Below are 23,173 nucleotides of genomic sequence, written 5' to 3'. Positions count from 1 at the left end.
ACTGACTCAAAGTTCTGGGAGATGGAGCTTCCACAACAGCCTTCACCTTGGACGGTGCCTTGTGGACACCTTTGCTGTCAATCACATGACCGAGGTATTCCACAGAAGGCTGGAAAAACTCACGTTGTAAGGACTCATTCAGGTTCTGTAAATGGAACTCCTCCTCTGCCTTTATAATAATCAAATCGTCCAGGTAATACTGAACCCCTGAAAGCCCACTTGGGATCTGGTCCATTGCCTGTTGAAATAGTACTGGAGCAGAGGTAACCCCAAAGGGGAGAGCCTGTTGTATCAGTATAGTTCTTTGTGAGTCACAATAGTATGCAATCCCTGTGACTGTGTGATTTTCGTCAATAAGATATATATATATATATATATATATATATATGGAGGGCGGCACGGTGACTCAGTTGGTAAAGTGTTGGCCTCATAGTTCTTACGTCCTGAGTTCAATCCCAGACCCACCTGTGTGGAGTTTGCATGCTCTCCCCGGGCCTGCGTGGGTTTCTCCAGGCACTGCGGTTTCCTCCCACATTCCAAAAACATGCAACATTAATTGGACACTCTAAATTGCCCCTCGGTGCGATTGTGAGTGCAGCTGTTTGTCTCAATGTGCCCTGCGATTGGCTGGCCACCAGTTCAGGGTGTACCCCGCCTCCGGCCTGTTGACAGCTGGGATAGACTCCAGCACTCCCCGGTGAAGAAAATGGATGGATGGATGGATGGAATATATATGGACAGGTTCTTCCTCTGACTCAGAGTCACTCACGTCATCTTCATCATGTTTCATCTTATCCACACATTTCCTCTTATTTTCCCCACTTCTCTTCTGCTCCTTATATATATATGGCCTGCGTGTTTGAGATTTCTTACTTTGACAAACGCATTCAATGTGGCCCTTCCGACCATATTTTCTAGATCTACTTCACAAGCATCCAGCCTCTCGCGATTGAGTGGGGGGGTGGACTTTTTTTTTTTTTTTTGAAGAATGACGAAGTCACAAAGATCTACCCACTACAAAAATGTGAAACATTTATTTTAAAGTATACTGAGCATTCTTTATGTGTAAATGTATGTTTGTGTGCCTTGCATAACCGCATGACCCAATTTTACAAAAAATAATTAACTTTAAATATTTTTTGTAACTATCTGAGTTCATGATGATCACCAAACACCATACAAATGAAAATGTACACCTGGGCTGTGACACTCACGTCACTGGATTCGTCCAACTGCAGTGAGAAACAATCTCCGATGTCCTTTCATACATCACTCATGGCTTCACAGCGCCGTATAACGTTAACACTACACTAACTTTATACAGTGTCCAAATTTTGTCACCTCCTAAACATCACATGGATACGGATATTAGCTGACATTTATATCTGTATAGGTATACATACTGCCCATCTGTTCATCTTTCAGCCATTCATGTATGCTGACTCCGTCAGCGTTTCACGCAGAACAGTCATATACAATACACTTCCTCACCATCTTTGCTAGCTTTTTCACCCTCTGTCTAACTGTTGTCTTGACGTGACGTCACATTCCAGGGAGTTACGGAACTTGCCAAATCTAAGTGACGTTTCGAATAAAATCTTGAGACTGACTTTGATGCTAATTTATTTAATTTCTGTTGTGTTGATAGTTTTTTTTTTTTTTTAATATTTTTTAATTAAATTTTAGCTACATTTGTATGATAGACAAATATAATATTTCTTCGGGATTAGACCTTTAAAGCTGCACCCGGAGCACCCAAACTGAAGAGGAAGATGTAAAATAAGAGGATTGTAAGAAAATGGAGCTGCATTTGCTTTGTGGACAGCAGATTGCAGAAAAACAGCCCGGTGACTGTGGAGGAGGAAGGTTTTGCTTTCGCTTTTGCAGATTGCAGAATAAGGAAGCAAAAAGTGTGATGATGAACCTGAAGCTGCAAAGGGGATTCACAACCTCGAAGATGGTTTGAAAATTTTCTAAAGCGTGCCACAATATGGTATACCTGTCGAGTAACAATTGTGTTGACGGGGTTATGTCTTTTTACAGGGTGTTGGATTAAACGGATGGTTTTATAATGACAACAGACAGCCATTGGGAGAATAACATAAAAACATCATCACGAAAAGTTACTCTTCTTACCCTCTAGGAATATAAAAGATAGAGGGAAAAATCTAATGGAATGTCTGCTTGTTTTACTTTGGATTGATGTTTTGCGCCTACCTGAGTGAAGGAGCTGGAAAAAGTGGTGACCAGGACGTGGCAGGTCCAACAAGTTTTTGCAAGCTTGTATTAGTTCTGGCAGCATGCAAGTACTCAAGTGTACCGAGTGGGCTACCAATGATTTTTTCGGGAAGAATTATTGTTCACTGCCATTGGAGCTTTTCCAATTTTGTGGCGGCACTAAACCAGACAAGGTTGAACACGGGACTGATTCGATGAATTCTGTGTAGAACTGCCTTATCAGTTCTTGTGGCAGGAAATGCATTCTCTGATTGGCTTTTTAAAGGATGGACTTGATGGTTGTCTCCCACTTCTGATCCTGAGAGACTGTAAGTCCAAGAAAAAGGTTTCAATACAGGGCAGTTAGTGTTAGGCCACTGTGTTGAAGGTCTCTTTGAAGTCCACGACCGACTCTACAGTATAGAGGGTCTTCAACCCCAGGTTGTACCCGCGCCACCAAACCTCCAACCGCTCCACTTCTTGTCGAATGAGGTGCAGTGTTTTGTGCAGAGAGAGAAGAGTAGCAAAGAGGACATCTTTAGGGCATCCCAGGCCTAATGCTGCATGTGGATGAGGTGGTGATTGTGGGACAATTATACCTGGTGTGCCCATCAGCTGTAAATCCATTCACCCGTGAGGAGAAGAGGGAGAGTGTCTTACAGTTAAAAAACAGTGACGACTCAAAAGTCCGGACTGCAATGTGTTTTGAACTCAGATGTGGATATATATTTTTTGTTGTTGATGTAGAAGCATAAAGTATTTTCTCCCCCTTGATTAGTCTTTGTGAAAAGAAGAAATTTGTACATTTTATTGATTAAAGAGCATAGACGCCAGGTGAATCGATGGAAGCAGCATTGGGAAACCTTTCTTCTGTTGCTTGACCGATACACTGGCTTGTTTCCCCGTGGCATAGCCTCCGTACGCCGTAAATCAAACCACTCCAAGGTAACTCATAGAAAAACTTTTTTAAAGGTTGGTGAAAGAAAGTCTGGAGTGGAATTCCTAATGTTTAGCAAGTCTTTACTAATGTAAGTAAGTCGCATAATGTCTCCAAAGATGAAAGAAAAACTGAGAGCTTGCAATCAAGGTGACCACCCAGGCAGCATGATGATCACATGAACATCAAGCAGTGTGGAGATGGACTTTTTATCTTTACCCCTAACATGCTTGTGTATACTTGTCTTTTCTCTTGAGACAACTTTCTTCTTTGCTTTCTCAGGCCTATGTTAAGTGTGGTATAGAAGTCAACACAGAGCTCAGCGGTTGTCACTTTAAATCGTCGGACTGACTGATTACACATTTGAAGAAACCTGTGATAGGAATGAGAGGACACACCTTACTTGAACAGGTCTTAATGGTCAAATTTTCTATTGTTAATAGGGGGATTGTTTTTCTCAAGGCCTGTAGTATGAGTATGTTTTTTTAAATAATTCTGTTGAACCACAGTTCAGAAACGACTGGTTTTCTTTGTTCATTTAAAAAAAAAAAAAATGATGACGTCTGTCAGATTCGAGTTTAGTCTGACAAAGTGGGTACCAACAATTCTCACGTTCTGCTCTCCCGGGAAAGCTCTTTCGATAGAGGCACTGCAGGGTAATTGTCACCATATATACTTCCGGTTTCGTCTGCACGTTTCTGTTCACCGGTGTTAGGCACGTTTTTACAGTGTAAAATCATATTTTACCTTCTTTACCATGGGCTTCATGTGTGCTGCAGCTCAATGCACATCTGATAGTCGTAAGAGTGTCAAAAGATATCCATGGATGTCAGCTGTGCGTTGGTTCAAGTGGCCTAAACATCCCAGAGACGTAGCTCGATGGAAGCACCTTGTGAGAAGGGGTGGGAAAGATTCCACTGGCTATGTTGACGTGTTCAATGTTGACAGGCGTACCCACTTGTGCTCAAGACACTTTGATCCACAATCTACAAGAGATGACAACATTTTGTCTGCCATTTTGTGGGTTGCTTATCGAAAAGCGGAAGTGTTGATGGTGACACTCGGTGCAAAAATCGACCACAGCGCCTCTAGCGAATAAGCTTTTTTTAGAGAGCAGAACGTGAGAATTTTGTGCATGTGTAACTGAAATCTTTTGCATGGGATTCTAGTGTTTTAAAGCTGGTGTTCTTCACGTATCAAGTGTAGAGAAATTTGCATTGAAAACAAGACACCGAAATGCAAACAATTCATGAAACAACCTACGATAAGACAAATTCAGGGTGGCAAAAACGTCAGCCACCAATTGTGCAAGTTCTCCCACTTAAAAGAGGAGGCCTGTAATTTTCATGACAGGTACACCTTACTTATGAAAGAAAATTAGACAAAATAAATCAAGAAAAATAACTGCTTTATTTTAAACCAATTAAGTAAATTACCCTGGAAGAGTTGAAAGAAATTCTGGAATGAACTAAAGGAAGTAATCCTAAATATCCTAGAGAGAGAGAGAGTTGTAATTGGTGCAGATTTCAATGGACATGTGGGCGAAGGAAACAGTGGCGATGAAGAAGTGATGGGAAAGTACGGCATTCAGCAAAGGAACCTGAGGGGCAGATGGTGGTAGACTTCGCAAAAAGGATGGAATTGGCAGTGGTGAACACTTATTTCCAGAAGAGAGTGGAACAGAGTGACTTACAAGAGTGGAGGTGGAAGGACGCAGGTGGATTATATTTTGTGCAGAGGGTGTAATCTGAAGGAGGTTACTGACTGTAAGGTTGTGGTGGGGGAGAGTGTAGCTCGACAGCATAGGATGGTGGTGTGTAGGATGATTCTTGTAGTGAGCAGGAAGACTAAAAAGACAAAGGTAGAGCAGAGAATCAGGTGGTGGAAGTTGAGAAAGGAAGAATGGACAGGAAGAGCTCCCAGAAGACTGGAATACTACTGCCAAGGTATTCAGAGAGGCAGGCAGGAGATAACTTGGGGTGTCTTCTGGTAGGAAAGGGAAGAAGGAGAGTTGGTGGTGGAACCCCAAAATACAAGGAGTCATGCAAGGTAAGAGATTAGAGAAGAAGAAGTGGGACACGGAGAGGACTGAGGAGAGGCATAAGCAATACATTGAGATGTGTCAAAGGGCAAAGGTAGAGGTGGCGAAGGCTAAACAAGAGGCATATCACAAAATGTACTACAGGTTGAATATGAAAGAAGGAGAAAAGGAGCTCTACAGGTTGGCCAAAAAGAGGGATAGAGATAGGAAGGATGGGCAGCAAGTAAAGGTGATTCAGGATAGCAATGGAAATATGTTGACTGGTGCCAGTAGTGTACTACGTCGATGGAAAGAGTACTTTGAGAAGTTAATGAATGAAAAAAAATGGGAGAGAAGGTAGAATAGAAGAGGCAAGCGTGAATGACCAGGAAGTGGCTAACCCTACTGATTAGTATGGGAGAAGTTAGAAAGGCATTGAACAGAATGAAAAATGGGAAGACAGTTGGTCCCGATGACATACCAGTGGAGTTATGAAAGCAATTTGGTGAGGTGGCTGTGGAGTTTTTGACCCACCTATTCAATAGAATACTAGCAGGAGAGAAGATGTCTGAAGAATGGAGGAAAAGTGTGCTCGTCTCCATTTTTAAGAACAAAGGCGACATTCAGAACTGTGGAAACTACAGAGGAATAAAGATGATGAGCCATACAATGAAGTTATGGGAAAGAGTAGTGGGGGCTAGACTCAGGACAGAAGTATCTGCGAGCAACAGTATGGTTTCATGCCTAGAAAGAGTACCACAGATGCACTATTTGCCTACATTGTATCTTTGTAGACCTAGACAAAGCCTATGACAGAGTACCAAGAGAGGAACTATGGTACTGCATGCGCAAGTCTGGTGTGGCGGAGAAATATGTTACAATAGTACAGGACACGTAAAATGGTAGCAGAATAGCGGTGAGATGTGCCTTAGGTGTGTCACAAGAATTTAAGGTAGAGGTGGGACTGCATTCGGGTTCCGCGCTGAGCCCCTTCCTGTTTGCGGTAGTAATGGATAGGCTGACAGACGAGGTGAGACTGGATTCCCCTTGGACCATGATGTTCGCAGATGATATTGTGATCTGCGGTGAAAGCAGGAAACAGGCTGAGGAACAGTTAGAAAGATGGAGCACTGGAAAGGAGAGGAATGAAGATTAGCCGTAGTAAAACAGAATATATGTGCGTGAATGAGAGGAGCGGAGGAGGAAGAGGGAAGCTCAGGGAGAAGACATAGCGAAGGTGAACGACTTCATATACTTGGGGTCAACAATACAGAGCGATGGGGATGGTAAGGAAGTGAAGAAACGGGTCCAAGCGGGGTGGAACAGTTGGCGGAAGGTGTCTGGTGTTCTATGTGACAGAAAAGTAACCGCCAGGATGAAAGGCAAAATTTATAAAACAGTGGAGGCTGGGCATGATGTATGGATTAGAGACTGTGCCCCTGAAGAAACAACAGGAAGCAGAACTTGAGGTAGCAGAAATGAAGATGTTGAGGTTCTCTCTTGGTCTTGAACAGGTTGGATAGGATTAAAAGGACAGCCAAAGTTGGATGTCTTGGAGACAAGGTGAGAGAAAGAAGACTTCGATGGTTTGGACATGTTCAGAGGCAAGAGAGTGAGTATGTTGACAAAAGGGTGCTGAGGATGGAGCTGCCAGGCAAAAGAGCACAAGGAAGACCAAAGAAAAGGTTGATGAATGTTGTGAGGGAGGACATGGGGACAGTGGGTGTTTGAGAGGAGGATGCACGAGATAGGCTTAAATGGAAAAAGATGACACGCTGTGGCAATCCTCTAACGGGACAAGCCGAAAGAAAAAGAAAAGTAAATTGTGGTGGAAAATGAACATTTGGTCACCTACAAATCAGGAAGATTTCTGTCTCTCAACAACCTGTAACCTCTTCTTTAAGAAGGTCCTGTGTCCTTCACTCGTTACCTGTATTGATGATACCTGTTTGAACTCATCAGCATCAAAAACATCTGCTGTTGAGGCAGTTCTACAGAGCGGTCGGTCATCAAATCAGCCCTTTTTTCTTCCATCACAGTTTGGTTTGGTGGTACTACAAAAAAAAAAAGAAACCTCGACTGCAACAGACAATACTGCTGAAAAGAATGTTGAGACCCCACCAACCACCCTTGAGGACTTGCACACTGCAAGAACTAAGACAAGAGCATGCAAAACTAAGAGTCTCCAGCTTTTCCACCTTCTTGCCACGGTATGTGTACTGAACAATGCAAACTAAAAATGACAGACATGTCAACAGTTTCTTCCGTCTTACTTCTTAAACAGCTAATTTATAATCCAATGCCAATTTTTTGGTCTTGAGTTTGTTGTGATATTTCTCTTGGCCCATTTATAAGGTACTTGTGGAATCTCTTTAGTAGTCTCACCACAGTGGACTATTTGCATATCTGCTGTTGATCAATAGTGGCCACTCATGTGCCTAAATTCCATCTGCACCACTTGCAGAATCGACTAATGATTATCTGCAACATTTGCATGATCGACATTGTCCCAGATGATCGCACTCCTAGTCACTTTAAATTGCATACATTTCTTGAAGTCTTGGTGCCGTTTGTACAATGGTCATTGCATATGGACATGGATATTGCTCTATTAGTCATTCAAACTGCTCTGATTGCAAGAGAACCATCTGTTTTTTGCAATTGTCATTTTTTTTTTAAAGTACTGGCATTACTCGATGACGAGCAACCTTCTATTACTCAATTATTTTACCTCAATGTCTTTATCTCAAAAATATTCTCTGTTAATTGCATGTCTGTTGTCATACCAAAAAGACAAATTGCTTATTCACATAGTTGGTAAAATAAAGATGTTTCTGATTCTCGACACAATCTCAGTGACACTCCAAATTCCACTATGGCCTAGATCAAAGAGCTGTGAAAAGACACCAGAAACAAAATTGTAGACCTGCATCAGGCTGGGAAGGACTTCATCTGTAATAGGTCGGTAGATTAATGTGAAGAATACATAGAAACCCATAACTACTGTGAAGCATGGGGGTGGAAACATGCTTTGGGGCTGTTGTTCCACAAAGGCAAATGGACGACAGTTCCATGTAAAGGAAAGAATGAATGGATTGTATTGTGAGATTTTGAGTGAAAACCTCCTTCCATCAGAAAGGGCAATGAAGATGAAATATGGCTAGGTGTTTCAGCATGACGATGATCCCAAAGACTTCACCCAGGCAACGAAGGACTGGCTTCATGAGAAGCATTTCAAGTTCCTGGAGAGGCTTGGCCACTCTCCAGATCTTACCCGTATGCAAAATCTTTGGAGGGAGTGGAAAAGTCTGTATTGCCCAGTGACAGTCCCACAACATCACTACTCTAGAGGAGATTTGCATGGAGGAATGGGGCAAATCCCAGCAATAGTGTTTGAAAAAGTGAAAACTTAAAGAAACTTAAACCTATACTCTTTGTAGATGATATGGTTCTGTTGGCTTCATCAATCCGTGATCTCCAACTCTTACTGGAGTGGTTCACAGTAAACGAGTGTGAAGCGGCTGGGATGAGAATCAGCACTTCCAAATCTGAGACCATGGTCCTCAGTCGGAAAAGGGTGGTGTGCCCTCTCCAGATCGACGATGAGATCCTGCCCTCAAGTGGAAGAGTTCAAGTATCGGAGTCTTGTTCACGAGTGAGGGAAGAATGGAGTAGGAGATCAACAGACGTATTGGTGCAGTGCCTGCAGTGATGCGGATTTTGTATCGGTCCGTTGTGGTAAAAGGGAGCTAAGTCGAAAGGCGAAGCTCTCAATTTACCAGTCAATCAACATTCCTACCATCACCTATGGGCATGAGCTCTGGGTCGTGACCAAAAGAAAAGATCTCGGATACAAGCAGCCAAAATGAGTTTCCTCTACAGGGTGTCCGGGCTCTCCTTTAAAGATAGATTGAGAAGCTCGGTCATCCGGGAGGAGCTCAGTGTCGAGCCGCTGCTCCTCCACATTGAGAGGGGCTAGATGAAGTGGCTGGGGCATTTGATTCAGATGCTTCCAGACGCCTCCCGGGTGAGGTGTTCCGGGCATGCCCAACGGAAAGTGATCCCGGGGACGACTCAGGACACGGTGAAGAGACGACCATAATTTCTCGAAAATAATGCGCAAATTATTCCAAAAATATTTTCAAAAAGTTAATAGAGTGCATTATATTTAGGTATGGATGAAAAATAAAAAATACAATTACATTGTATAGTTGTATACAGGTACATAGCGTGGTAAAATAACGTATAAATATACATTTTGATATGATATTAAATGTCTTATATTTATATACATTACGGTAATGCATGCCACCAACCTGAACTCTGACCTCCTGGGGGGGCGAAATTACATTTTATGATTTTTTTGCATAGCATGCTATTTGCTACTACACCAAAGATCAGAAAAGACTGCCCATGAGATTGTTTAAACTTAAACTAAGACAAAAATGTCGACTACAACAGCTAGTTGTGCAGCTGCTTTTAAAAGAAACTCGTGCTGATGATGCCAGCAACCCGGAAGTCGTGCCGCAGTCCAAAACAATGTGAGCTCAAATTATGTAATACGAGCGTCATGGGGACATTAAAAAAAAAAAAAAAAAACATGAGAGCACACACAATTGAAATGCTTGTTTTTTTTTTTTTTTAAATGAGCCCATTACACTCGTTTCTACATAGTTTAAGCTCACATTGTTTTGATACCCACCTGACACCATAGTGAAAGATGCTATGGATTGGAGCCCAATGGAAGGGAAGAGGTTGCGCTGCGCAACCCAAACGCTTGGGAATAAAAAAAATATTTCAAGTCATCAATGATGAGTTCCACAGTGATGCACCAAATAAAGCTACTATGGCTCTTTTTCAGATTGGAGATGAGTCATGCTTCTTTTGAAGGCTTTAGCATGCCCTCTCCGGGTCGGTGATGAGATCCTGCCCCCAAGTGGAGGAGTTCAGTATGCACAAATATTTAATGCAGTGTATAATAAACAATGTTAAAGAGTTTATATTTTTAAGACTGAAATATGTGTTAATAATATTAATAAAATGTTGTGCCATCATTGAGCATTTCTTTTAGTTGGTTGATGGATTCTGTTCTGACAATTACAGGTACCAGAACAAGCATGTGGCCTGTCCCGAGATTATATTACCGCTACACCAGCACATGCAAATTATTATTAATGATTGTTGTACAGACAGTTTTTTGAAAAACAATACAAGTACAAACCTAACAAAATATGAATATAGATCATTCCTAATATTCTGAGCATATGGGTAGCGGCAAATTCTTGGTGCGCATTGTACATTGGTGAAAGTGTTTTCCTGATTTTTTTAGGTCATTATACTTCGCATTTACACTTCGCATTATACTTCAGGGCGCATTATACTCGAGAAATTACGGTATGTCTCTCGGCTGGCATGGGAACGTCTCGGGATCCCTATAGAAGACCTGGAAGAAGTGGCTGGGGAAAGGGAAATCTGGGTATCCCTGCTGAAGCTACTTCCCACACGACCTCACCCGGAAAAGCGGTAGAAAATGGATGGATGGATGGAAAATTTACAGAAAATGTTTGATTGTCACTGGCAACAAAGGGTATACAATGGGTACGGAACGAATTCAGACCCCCTTAAATTTTCCCACTCTCATATTGTAGCCATTGTCAAAAAAAATTTAAATTAAATTTTTCCATATTGATGGGCATTCGAAAGTCCATATTGATCGAAAAAACAATCATTAAATTTTTTAAAAAGAAAATGATCACAGACATTATTAGTATTAAGACCCTTGGCTCAATATTTCTTAGAAGCACTTTTTTGAGCTAATACTGCCACGAGTCTTTTGGGGAATGATTCAACAAGGTCTTCAAATTCATTTGGGATTATCTGCCATTTTTCCTTGCAAATCCTCTCTCATTGTGATAGGTTGGATGGTGAATGTTGGTGGACAACCTTTTACACTTTTTCCAGAGATGCTAGATTGTGTTTAAATCATTGCTCTGGCTGGACCAATCACAAACAGTCACGGAGTTAGCTCCTTTGGTGTTTTAGCTTTGTGAATGGGGTCATTGTCTGAGGTTCTAAGCACTCTGGAGAAGGTTTTTGTCCAGGATATGCCTGTACTTGCCCACATTCATATTTTCTTTGATTGGAACCAGTCTTCCTGTCCCTGCAGCTGAAAAGCACACCCGCAACATGAGACTGCAAGCACCGTGCTTCAGTGTTGGGACTGTATAGGACAGGTAATGAGCAATGACCAGTTTTCTACACATGCCACTTAGAAATAAGGCCAACAATTTCTATCTTGATCTTATCAGGCCAGATAATAAATACAGCTAAAGAACACAATGCCTCAATTATTCCAAGTAGCATATCACAGAACTATCAGTGTGTCATTTCTCAGGCAGAAATATACCATCACTGTTCCCCAAACAAGTGCAAGAAGAGCAAATACTGTCATAATACTGCATAATAACTTTGTTGTGCCCTTGTAGTAGTTTAATTTATTCAGGTGCTCTGGAACATCCACCATAAATGCAAGGTCCTGCATCCATTCTGCAGAATGAAATTCTAACACTGATTTGCCCTTTTCTTCCATGAACTGTCCAATTCCTTCTCGTAAATCAAAGAAACGCCTCAGCAAAGCACCGCATCTTAACTACCCCACCTAGGCTTCTAGATCAGATAAAATAAATTGAGGACCACCATCATGAAGTTATCCATTTTTAATTATTTGCAAGACACAGTCTTCTGGTGCAAAATACAGAGAAAACTCCAAAAATAACATCCTCCATTTGGAGATTGCACTCTCTCTCTGCACGTTGTCACAACACCCGTTTTTCCCCCATCATTGTGGGCGCACCATCTGTAGCCAGGCTGACAGTGGGGGACCAGTCAACTGTGACCCTGTTCAGTACTACGACAAGTGAGGTGAAAATATTAGCTTTTGTCCTTGTTGATTTCATTGGCTCCATCTCCACAAACTCCTCGATGAAGGCCACTGTGTCATCAAGTCCGCGGATGAAAACAGACAGTTGTGCAACTTCTGTACTGTGTGAGCTTTCATTGATTGCAACTGAAAACGCACAATAAATTAATTATTTTGTGCTCTGTAATTAGCTGTCCAAATCCACTGAAAGATGAGAAATCCGGTCTGCAACCGTGTTTTTTGTCAGGTATATATGAGCAAAAGCCTGGCACATTTCAGGCCACACAATCTCCATCATGCATGTTTTTATAAATGGACCATGGTTAAACGGTTTTGAATCCACTGCGATTTCATTAACAATGAGTTAGCTATCGTTCACAGCAGCGTCACTGATGTCTCTGCTGTGATGAAACACAGACTGCTGTTTCTTTAGATGTGCCAACAGTTCATCTTCTCTCTTCTCTGCTGTCCTTGAAAGTTGTCCTATTTGTCGGCATGAAAACTCAAATCGTGACGACGAAAGTTTAATACCTTCAACACTGCAACATGCTTTGAACACACCAAACATACAGCTCTCCTATTGACTTCTGTGAATAAACAGGTGGATAATAATTTTTGTTGGAACACTGCACTCTGCGTCCACTTATCTTTTTGACAGAAACGTATTGGGGCAATGAGAAGACCAAAACACACGTTAAAAGTTCTGTAGAAGCCGTAATAAATAGGACGGGTAGAACACAAACGCAGCTCATCCAGACTGTGCGATTGACCTACTTGCTCTGCCCCAGTATAAACAGTTTGCTTGCTGAACACAATTGCTCTCATGCCATCCAGTGAACACAATAAGAACAGCAGTTTCTTCTATTGAAAAATTGCAACTCATTTTTGAGTCCATGACCATGCCATAGTTTTATACATTACAAAATCACCTCGCGGCAGGATTAAACCAGTTTGTGGGTCTGATCGGCCTCCTGGCGGTACGATTGACACCACTGCAGTAGGGTATAAGATGTTGGCAGGCACGGCATACGTGGAGCGGCATCACTTGGGAACAAGAATAAAACTACTACTGGAACATCCGTAACAAACATGGACTGGAGTTCCCAGAGTGACGATGTCAGACACCACCAAAGATCCGGTGGAACTTTCAGCTCCAGACTGGCAAACTGGTGATGGCAAACCAGCATGACTTAGTGGTGGTTGCTAAACATCAGAAGAGGATGGTTGTGATAACTGCACCAATCCAAGAGAAAGCAACATCTGGAAAAAGGAGCCCATAAAACTGGAAAAATACCATGGACATAAGTAGGAACATGAGAAAATGTGGATGGTGAAGGCAATAGTGGTGCCCTTAGTGACGAGGGAACTGGTGGCAGTAACCCACAAAATGGATGGATGGATATAACAGATAAAGAATAACATCCATCTCCACGCAAAGGACTACACACTGGGAACTAGACTTTACACCGATCTGATTAGTTAGCCTTATTGGAATGGCACAATATTTAGCATTTACTGATCAGTTTTCATGTCATAATTTACCAATCCGATTGATCACATCATTATTTGACACGGCAAGACATTTATTCTGCCTCGCCATCGTTCACAGTATATTTGAATCTAAAAGCTAGTTTATTTTTAAGCTTGTCGTGTGTGTTTTGATTTAGTACTGTAAATATCTAATGCCCCCAAAAACTATTTAAAAAATGATGGCATGGGACAGACTCATCTTAGATAGATAACGTGTAACATCAGACTCTCATTGTGGGGACCCTTGAGTCCTCAAGGTTTATTAAAGGCTTTGCGATTATTCCAGACGAATATATGTTGATTACCTTTAGTCAGAAAGCTTTTACAGTCCCATGAATGAGACTCCCTCTTGATTTCTTTTTTTACATATCTATCACATACTAGGTTTCAAATCATAAAACCAATTTTAATATCAGTCAGCAACAACCAAAGGAAAAAAATGCAGTTTTTGAATGACAATTCAATTCAGAAATTAACTTAGAGACAGGGTCAGATCCTCAGTCATCGGCGGTCAGAGTAGAAACACTGCTCCTCTGCATTGACAGGAGCTAGATTAGTTGACTAGGGCATCCGATTCAGATGCCTACCGGATGCTTCCTTGGTGAAGTTTTCCAGGCATGTCCCACTGGGAAGAGATTTCGGGGACAACCCAGAATATGCTGGAAGGATTACGTCTCTTGGCTGGCCTGGGAATGCCTTGGGATCACTCCAAAAGAGCTGGATAAAGTTGGTGGGGAGAGGGAAGTGTGGGCGTCCCTGCTTAACCTACTCCCCCTACGATCCAACCTCGGATAAGCAGTAGCAAATGGATGAATGGAAGCCATGGTACGTAAAATTTAAGAGCACAACTGGACATATGAGAAGTCATAAATATTTGTTTCATTATGTGCAACTTGGCATGATTGAGAAGCGTCCTAGAGTACCGTGATAAATAGTATATGAATGTAACATTACTATAATAATATTAAAATGTTTTGGGATTGGACTGATATACTGGTTCCAGGCAGATGTAGATACAATTACGGTCAGGCTACTAAAAAAATATCACAATCTATTAAGAAACTCGCTGATTTTACAGATCGCTTGCTTCTAGAAATTCTCTTGATCTGGACCTTTTAAATTTTGTTTTGAGTACACTTTGAACAATCAGCTAAAATCCCAACTGTGCAATCAAACTAACCTACATCCCTGCCATTAATCAACAGATTAACGATGATAAATCAAGTACACCTACCATTTTACAAGTAACTGCCACTGAGTAAAAACCCTCCCTAAAAAATGTTGGCCCTGCTAACTTCAAGCTGAAATCTTGTATAAACCCTCATTCTTCTCCAAGGTCCTTCTCCAAGTAGTTGCTGCTCACATATAGGGCGTACCCTCCTACAGACACTGTAAAAAATACAATTAAAAAAAAAAAAAAAGTACCTTGGAATGATGACGGCATCCTGATAATCCTCCAGTTTGAAGGTGAAGGGGTTCTGTTTGGTGTAATGTGTAGTTGGAATGCCAGTTCGAGCCTCAGACTTTTCAATATCCTCCATGAACTTGAAGTCCATATCTAGTGTGTTGGAAATGCCAACTACAACAAACAATTGAAATAGAATCAAACATAATTTTCTCCAGTATATTTAAATAATCTCCAAAATGAGTGTCAATTTTTATAGCATACACACACACGTGCACACACACACACGTGCACACACACACACACACACACACAAACAAACAGTCGTGGGCAAACGTTTTGAGAATAACGAGTATTGGTTTTCACTGTTTTTAGATCTTTGTTATTAAGCACAATTACAAAAATGTTATAATTCTATGAAATGTAATTTATGCATAGAGTGAATATTTGCGGTGTTTTTCAAGACTTGGCACCCTGGCATGCTGTCAATTAACTTTTGGGCCACATGTTAACAGATGGCAGGCCATTCTTACAGAATCAATGCTTGGAGTTTGTCAAAATCGGTTGGTCATACCCTTGAGCAATATTAATTATCTAATTGATTGAATTCAGAAATTCAAAGGCAAAGTTTTTGCTTCACCAGCTTTCTGGTATACTCATGTATTTTGCCATGTGATTGTGGATTTGTTGAAATGACAGCATTGATGCATTAATTTTAATGGCAAGTAAATTTTTGTCAATGAGAACTAACTTGCCAAGGGTAAGATTTTAGTGTGTGTGTGTGTGTGTGTGTGTTGTGTGTGTGTGTGTGTGTGTGTGGTGTGTGTGTGTGTGTGTCAGCTCGTTCTTTTTCTACCGGTCGTTTGCACTGTCCCGCAATAATGTACCAATCCCTTTTCCATCTTGAGTCTTCATATAATTCCAACAGCAATTAAAATGACTTTTCTGCTGAATCTGTCGCTTGAGGTGGTGCAGCTTCCATTTAGTAAATATTTTTTCCATGGGAAATCTCACACACAACTTTAACTCCACTGCATGTTTTGCAGAGCAGACCTTTCTCACTTGAAAAAGAAAAGATCTCACCCAGTTTCCCCGCTTGTTTTACCGTCTTATTTGCACATACTCCAACAGCCATTCCATCTTTTTTACTTTGGTTTGGGGAATCAATTTTCATTCACTCCCCGCTCGTTTCGCCATGATAAAAGATAACTCCGTCGCACGTTATGGAGTGTTGCATCGTAGCGTATGATTGGCTGGACACCTGTCACTCAAAATTACACAGCAAAGTGATACAGAAAAAAAGTTAGATCTTTAATTCATTTGTAATGTGTTCACTGCGCTGGATAGGTTTTGTTGTGCGCTGAGTGAGCGACCCGTGCGCAATTGAGCATTTGCACTTCTTAGAGGGAACATTGCTCTTAAGGACTGACCACAAATTCTCCAATGGAATTAAGGACTGGGGAGGTTTGTGGCCATGGACCCAAAATGTCATTTTTTCTCTTTGAGCCATGTTGTTCTCACTTTTGCCTTATGGCCAAGATACTCCATCATGCTGGAAAAGGGATTGTTCGTCACCCAAATGTTTGTGGATGGTTGGAAGAAGGTTCTCTTAGAGGATGTTTTGGCGCCATTCCTTATTCATGGCTGTGTTTTTTGGGGCAAAATTGTGAGTGAGCCTCGTGCCTTGGCTGAGAAGCAACTCCACACATGAATGGTCTCAGGATGCTTTACTGTTGGCATGACACAGTGGGGATGGCAGCACTTCCATGCTCTTCTAGAGATGAGCTTTTTTTCCAGATGCCCCAATCAAAAAGGGGATTCATCAGAGAAAATTATTTTACTCCAGTCCTCAGTAGTTCAATCCCTGTATCTTTTGCAGAATTTCATTTTCATGGCAAATCGGGACTTTGCAATTAATTTCAATTCATCGGATCACTTTTCATAACATTCTGGCGTACATACATTAAAAAAAACATGAAAAATTAGGTGGTAAACCTTTGAAAAATAATATTTGTCATTCCCAAAACTTTTGTCCACACCTGAGTGTGTGTACAATTTTTCCATAATTTTTTTATCAGTGACATAAAATTTGTCAAGTATTTTGAACCCCAAGTATAAATGCAAACACATTTCACATTATCCACATTAAAAAGTACCATATTTTCTGGACTATAAGTCACAGTGTTTTTTTCATAGTTTGGCTGGGGGTGCAACTTATTCTCAAGAGTGACTTGTATGTGAAATTATTAACATTATTACATCCATCCATCCATTTTTCGAGTCACTTATCTGTTATTCTCACACTGGCAACCATAAAAGTGCACTATAGGCCCGTGTATCTGATGACGGATGGAGAGCACAGCTTTCGGGTGAAACTGCCATGTAACTTTCTGGGAAATCATTGGTTGGCTTGACAAAGTATGGGCTTCCGTGACACCAAAACCATCCTGTCAGGATTCAGAAAGGCTGGAATATGCTATTTGACTATTTGTAACTGGCGTTGACAATGAGTCTGACGTAAGTGACATAGAAGAGGAAGCGGCGCGTCATCTACCTCTGGACTTGGCGGACTTGTTTAGAAGTGACACAGAGGATGAAGATTTCATTGGATTTTAGTTACCGGACATTTGGAGTGACACAGATGGTTTTGGTAAACTTTTTATTATGTTATTTATGCTATAGTTATCAGAATAACTCTTACGTTAACATACCAGGCACGTTCTCAGTTGTGTTATGTGTCATGTCACGTAAGCATACGGTCCAGCCTGTTGTTGCCTCTATCCTATTTTTATTTTAAAATGTTGCTTTTTTTTATTTTAAATGACATGTCTGTTCTTGGTGTTGGATTTTATTAAATAAATTTCCCCAAAAATTTGACTTATACCCCAGTGTGACTTATATATGTTTTTATCTTCGTTTTTGTGGATTTTAAGGGTGTTGTGACTTGTAGTCTGGAAAATATAGTAAATTCTGATTGCACATCCACTTACCAACATTGAGAGGTAGAACACAATAAGCAGAATCAGCAAGAGTAGGCTTGAATTCCAATGCAGGTTTTTCTAAGCGCAGGATATGTGAGAAGATGTACTGGTGCAGGCGAATGATGAGCTCAAGCTCAGTGGTGGTGAGGTTGAAGCCAGACTTTTGTAACTCAATAGAGATGGTCACTTCACCCGACCGTGTGTAGACTGGAAAATGGGGGATCTATAGTGAACAGATACAAGAATGACATATCCAGTACATCAAGACAAGAATGTACAAATGAAATGGGAACAGAGTGAATGACTGGTTAGCACATCTGCATCACAGTCCCGAGGACCAAGATTCATATCCAGCCTCGCCTGCGTGGAGTTTGCATCTTCTCCATGTGCATGGATGGTAGGTTAATTGGAGACTCCAAATTGTCTGTAGGTCTGAATGTTTGTTTGTCTATGTGCTCTGCAATTTGGTTGCAATCAGTTTGGGGTGTACCCTGCCTCTTGCACTGAGTCAGCTGGGATAGGCTCCAACACATCATCCAGGGGATAAGCGATACGGAAAATGGAGGGAGTGTTGAAACCAAACCCCTACAATTTATAAAAAGACACACTTTTCCCCCCTCACTGTCTGACATAAAATCAGACTATTGTAAACATTTTTTTCCCCACATTAGGTCAATTTAGATGACCAAAATTATTTGTATTTGCCATGTGCTGGGTGTTGACATAGTTGTCAGGGAGTTTGGTTGCAGGGCTTGAGACTGTTTTTCAAAGAATGCAGTGGCCCCGAAGTTCAAATTTAGGGATGAAATTCTTTTTTTCCTTACGGCTTGTCCCATTAGGGGTCGCCACAGCGTGTCATCTTTTCCCATCTAAGCCTATCTCGTGCATCTTCTTCAATACCCACTGTCCTCATGTCCGGCCACCCTATTAGCTAAAAGAACCTTTCACACAATATAAGGCCTACCTTTCACTGATGTGTTCTACCATCCCTTCATGGCCACGAGTGGTGTCCTCCGCTGGCTGGCCTAAACGCACTCCAAAATCGATAGGATGGATGAATAGTGTGTCCCGCACATCGGCCTCCACATAGTCGGACTGGCGTCATTCCCATCCAAAGAACCATCCGAATATTCAACATTATTTAAAGCCACAGGTTAAAATCTGTATGGACGTATTCCTGCATCTGTAGTCAACCATTTGTTTACGCACTTAATTTCCCACGCGTTGGCCTCAAGTAGTCAGACTCGGTGTCATTCAAGTCCAAAGAACCATCGGAATATTCAACATTATTTACAGCCAAAGATTCAAATCTGTATGGACGTATCCCTCCGTCTTCCCGATCAACCGATACTTCTATTTCTTCATCAGATGAAGATAAATCAGAGAAATCAGCACTATCCATAATTGTTTCCCAACGTAAGTTAGCCTTTGTTGCCGTATCGAATACATCATATATGTGCACGGAGGTCATGTGACTCGCCAAAATGACGGCGCCCATGAAACTTCGTAATTGCCGATAAAAATCTTCTCAAAACACCATTAGAGAGAGGATTAACATCACATTTTCAAGATACAGTACCTATGACATGATCTATTGGACACGTTAATCCAAACCACCGGAATTCCCCTTTAAATCAGGACTGTGACTTGGCCACTCCAAAATTTTAATTTTGTTGTTGTTGTATATATATATATATTTTTTTTTTTTTAATATATTTTTTTTTCTAGGAATTCACAGGTGGATGTGTTAATGTGTTTTGGATCGTTGTCTTGCTGCAAAATCCAAGAATATCTGAATTTGAGTGCACAAACTCATGGCCAGATATTTTCCTTCAGTATTTTTTGGTACAAAGCAGAATTCATTGTTCCATAAATAACAGCAAGTTGTCCTGGTCCTGAGGCAGAAAAACAGTCCTAGACTATCACACTGCCACCACCATGCTTCACTGTTGGCATAATATTCTTTTTATCAAATGCTGTGCCATTTTTACACAACATACAATGGGCCTCCTACTCTTCAGTCCAGAGAATGTGTCTTCAAAAGTCTTGAGGATCATCAAGACGTTTTTGGGCAAATGTGAGACGAGCTTTTGTGTTCTTTGCTGACAGCACCGGTTTTTGCCTGAAAAACCTCTCATGAATGCCATTTTTGGCCTTGTCTTTCTTATTGAACACTGACCTTAACTGAGACCAGCGAGATCAACATATTTTTAGATAACGTTGAGGGTTACCCCCCCAGGATGAGTCGTTGTTGCACTAGGTGTAATTCTTGTGGTTTGTCCACTCCTGGGAAGGTTTTCCACTATTCTCAGTTTTCTCCATTTGTGGATAATCGCTCGGACAGTGGTTCGCTGGAGCAACAAAGCCTTGGAAATGGCTTTGTAACCTTTTCAAGACTGATTGATTTCAACCACTTTTTTTTCTCACTCTTGAATTTCTTCAGATCATGACATGTTGCATTGGTTCTTTAGCTCTTGTAGCCCAGTGGTCCCCAACCACCCGTACCAGTCCGTGGATCGATTGGTTCCGGGCTCCTCAGGAAATGTTTTTTTTCGTTGTATTTATTATCCGAGTCTGAACAATCTTTTATTTTGAAAAATGACCAGCTTTCTCTTGGTTACATCTCAGTCACGTGGGCGACAAAAACTTACCTCGAAAAGGCAGCAAAATGAGAAAAAATGTGAACGTGACCAGAGGCATATTTGACATGTTTCAAATATTAGTGGGGATTTTTAATGAGAATGAGCCTTCATTCTCGGAGCTGGTGCACAATCACCTGTTTTTGCTATTAAAAGAGTTGAAGCACTACTTCCCAACCAAAAAGGACCCATGAACTGCCAAGCTATGGATCATCGACCCATTTTTCAACAAACCAGGTGAATCCAGCATGTCTGTGCAAGAAGATCATCTGCTGGAGATCGCTTTAAAAGTATTTTAGAGACGATTTTGCCAATGTTCTAGATTAAAGTCATGGCATAATATCTGGAGATTGCCACCAAATCACTGAAAACCCTGTTGCTATTTCAATCATCCTTTCTGTGTCAAGCAGGGTTTTCTACATTGACAGCAACCACAACAAAACAACAGAATAGAGTGGGCATTGGAACACACTTTGGGTGTCATTGTTACCTTGATTAAGGGTTATGGTGAGTTAAAATTTTCATGTACTTTAAATTAATTTTCGTGGCGTATCTGATTTTGAAGGCATGTTTAAACATTACTATAGTGCACCAGAGTCAGACAGCTTTAGGCTTGTGGTCGCCAACAAAGGAAAATGAGGCGGAGGGGAGAGTAGAGGTGATGGTACAAACTGACAAATTTATTTAAGCAATTGGAAAAAACATTCATGATGTGGATATTTAGATAAAAGAAAGAAAAGTGGAATTGCTGGATTTTAATTTTTCCACGTGTATTTTATTTTATTTATTTCATTGTTACATTATGATTCATTATCATGCTTAATTCAGCCCTATTTTTGCACAAACCAGTGTAATCTGTAGGCCGGTCCCAAGCCCGGATAAATGCATAGGGTTGCGTCAGGAACGGCATCCGGCCTAAAAACTGTGCCACACAAATATGAGTGTTCATCCAAAGAATCCCATACCGGATTGGTCGTGGGCCGGGTTAACAACGCCCGCCCCTGGCACCTAACCTGCAGGGTGTCGGTGGAAATTCAGCTACTGTGGGTCGAAGACAAAGAAGAGGAGGAAACCAGATCTGTCGTCAGAAGAAAAAGAGGAATGCACTGAGCCAACAACTGAGTGTAGGGACTTTGAATATTGGGACTATGACAGGAAAAGCTCAGGAGTTGGTTGACATGATGATTAGGAGAAAGGTTGATATACTGTGCATCCAAAATAGCAGGTGGAAAGTAGTAAGGCTAGAAGTTTAGGAGCAGGGTTTAAATTATTCTACCACGGAGAAGATGGGAAGAGATATGGAGTACGGGTTATTTTAAAGGAAGAGCTGGCTAAGACTGTCTTGGAGGTGAAAAGACTATCAGATCGGGTGATGAGACTAACATTTGAAATTGAGGGTGTTATGTATAATGTGGTTAGCGGCTATGCCCCACAGGTAGGATGTGACCTGCAGTTGAAAGAGAAATTCTGGAAGGAACTAGATGAAGTAGTTCTGAGCATCCCAGACAGGGAACAAATTGTGTTTGGTGCAGATTGTAAGGAAACAGGGGCGATGAAGAAGTGATGGGTAAGTACGGCATCCAGTAAAGGAACTTTGAGGGAAAGATGGTGGTGGACTTTGCAAAAAGGATGGAGATGGCTGTCTTGAACACTTATTTCCAGAAGAGGGAGGAACATATAGTAACCTACAAGAGTGGAGGTAGAAGCATGCAGGTGGATTATATTTTGTGCAAACGATGTAATCTGAAGGTGATTACTGACTGTAAAGTATTGGTAGGGGAGGGTGTAGCTCGACAGCATAGGATGGTGGTGTGTAGGATGACTCTGGTGGTGGGTAGGAAGATTAAGAAGACAAAGGTAGAGCAGAGAACTATGTGGTGGAAGCTGAGAAAGGAAGAATGTTGTGCGGCCTTTCGGAAAGAAGTGAGACAGGTTCTCGATGGACAGCAGAAGCTCCCGGAAGACTGGACTACGACACCCAAGGTAATTAGAGAGACGGGCAGGAGAGTACTTGGTGTGTCTTCTGGTAGGAAAGGGAAGAAGGAGACTTGGTGGTGGAACCCAAAATACAGGGAGTCATACAAGGAAAGAGATTAGCAAAGAAGTGGGACACTGAGAGGACTGAGGAGAGGCGAAAGGACTACATCAAGATGTGACGTAGGGCAAAGGTAGAGGTGGCGAGGGCTAAACAAGAGGCATATGAAGACATGTACACCAGGTTGGACACGAAAGAAGGAGAAATGGATCTGTACAGGTTGGCCAGACACAGGGATAGAGATGGGAAGGATGTGCAGCAGGTAAGGGTGATTAAGGATAGAGATGGAAATGTGTTGACAGGTGCCAGTAATGTGCAAAATAGATGGAAAGAATACTTTGAGAAGTAGATGAATGAAGAAAATGAGAGAAAAGGAAGAGTAGAAGAGGCAATTGTGATGGACCAGGAAGTGGCAATAGTTAGTAAGAAGATGATGACATAGCGGTGGAGGTATGGAAGCAATTTGGAGAGATGGATGTGGAGTTTTGGA

At 41.5% G+C, this 23,173-nt stretch overlaps 1 protein-coding gene across 10 annotated transcripts in view; it reads right to left on the bottom strand.

Annotated features, from left to right (window-relative positions):
* dicer1 (dicer 1, ribonuclease type III) overlaps window positions 1-23,173 on the bottom strand; it is a 266,759-nt gene that overhangs the window by 104,265 nt on the left and 139,321 nt on the right. For 7 of the 10 annotated variants that reach the window (XM_061842862.1, XM_061842867.1, XM_061842863.1 and 4 more), the window contains 2 exons: window positions 18,019-18,232; window positions 15,049-15,202 (listed from right to left, as the gene is read on the bottom strand). In XM_061842862.1, coding sequence (XP_061698846.1) covers window positions 15,049-15,202; window positions 18,019-18,232 — 368 coding nt within the window. Of the gene's footprint in view, window positions 1-7,119; window positions 7,229-14,139; window positions 14,410-15,048; window positions 15,203-18,018; window positions 18,233-21,402; window positions 21,727-23,173 lie in introns of those variants that run through there. The other 3 variants (XR_009798317.1, XM_061842866.1, XM_061842869.1) reach the window with 3 other exon arrangements.

This window comes from Syngnathoides biaculeatus, chromosome 15, assembly GCF_019802595.1.
Source record: "Syngnathoides biaculeatus isolate LvHL_M chromosome 15, ASM1980259v1, whole genome shotgun sequence".
Lineage (NCBI taxonomy): Eukaryota > Metazoa > Chordata > Actinopteri > Syngnathiformes > Syngnathidae > Syngnathoides > Syngnathoides biaculeatus.
The sequence above is the reverse complement of the archived record's forward strand: the minus strand, read 5'-3'. Positions and strand labels throughout refer to the sequence as shown.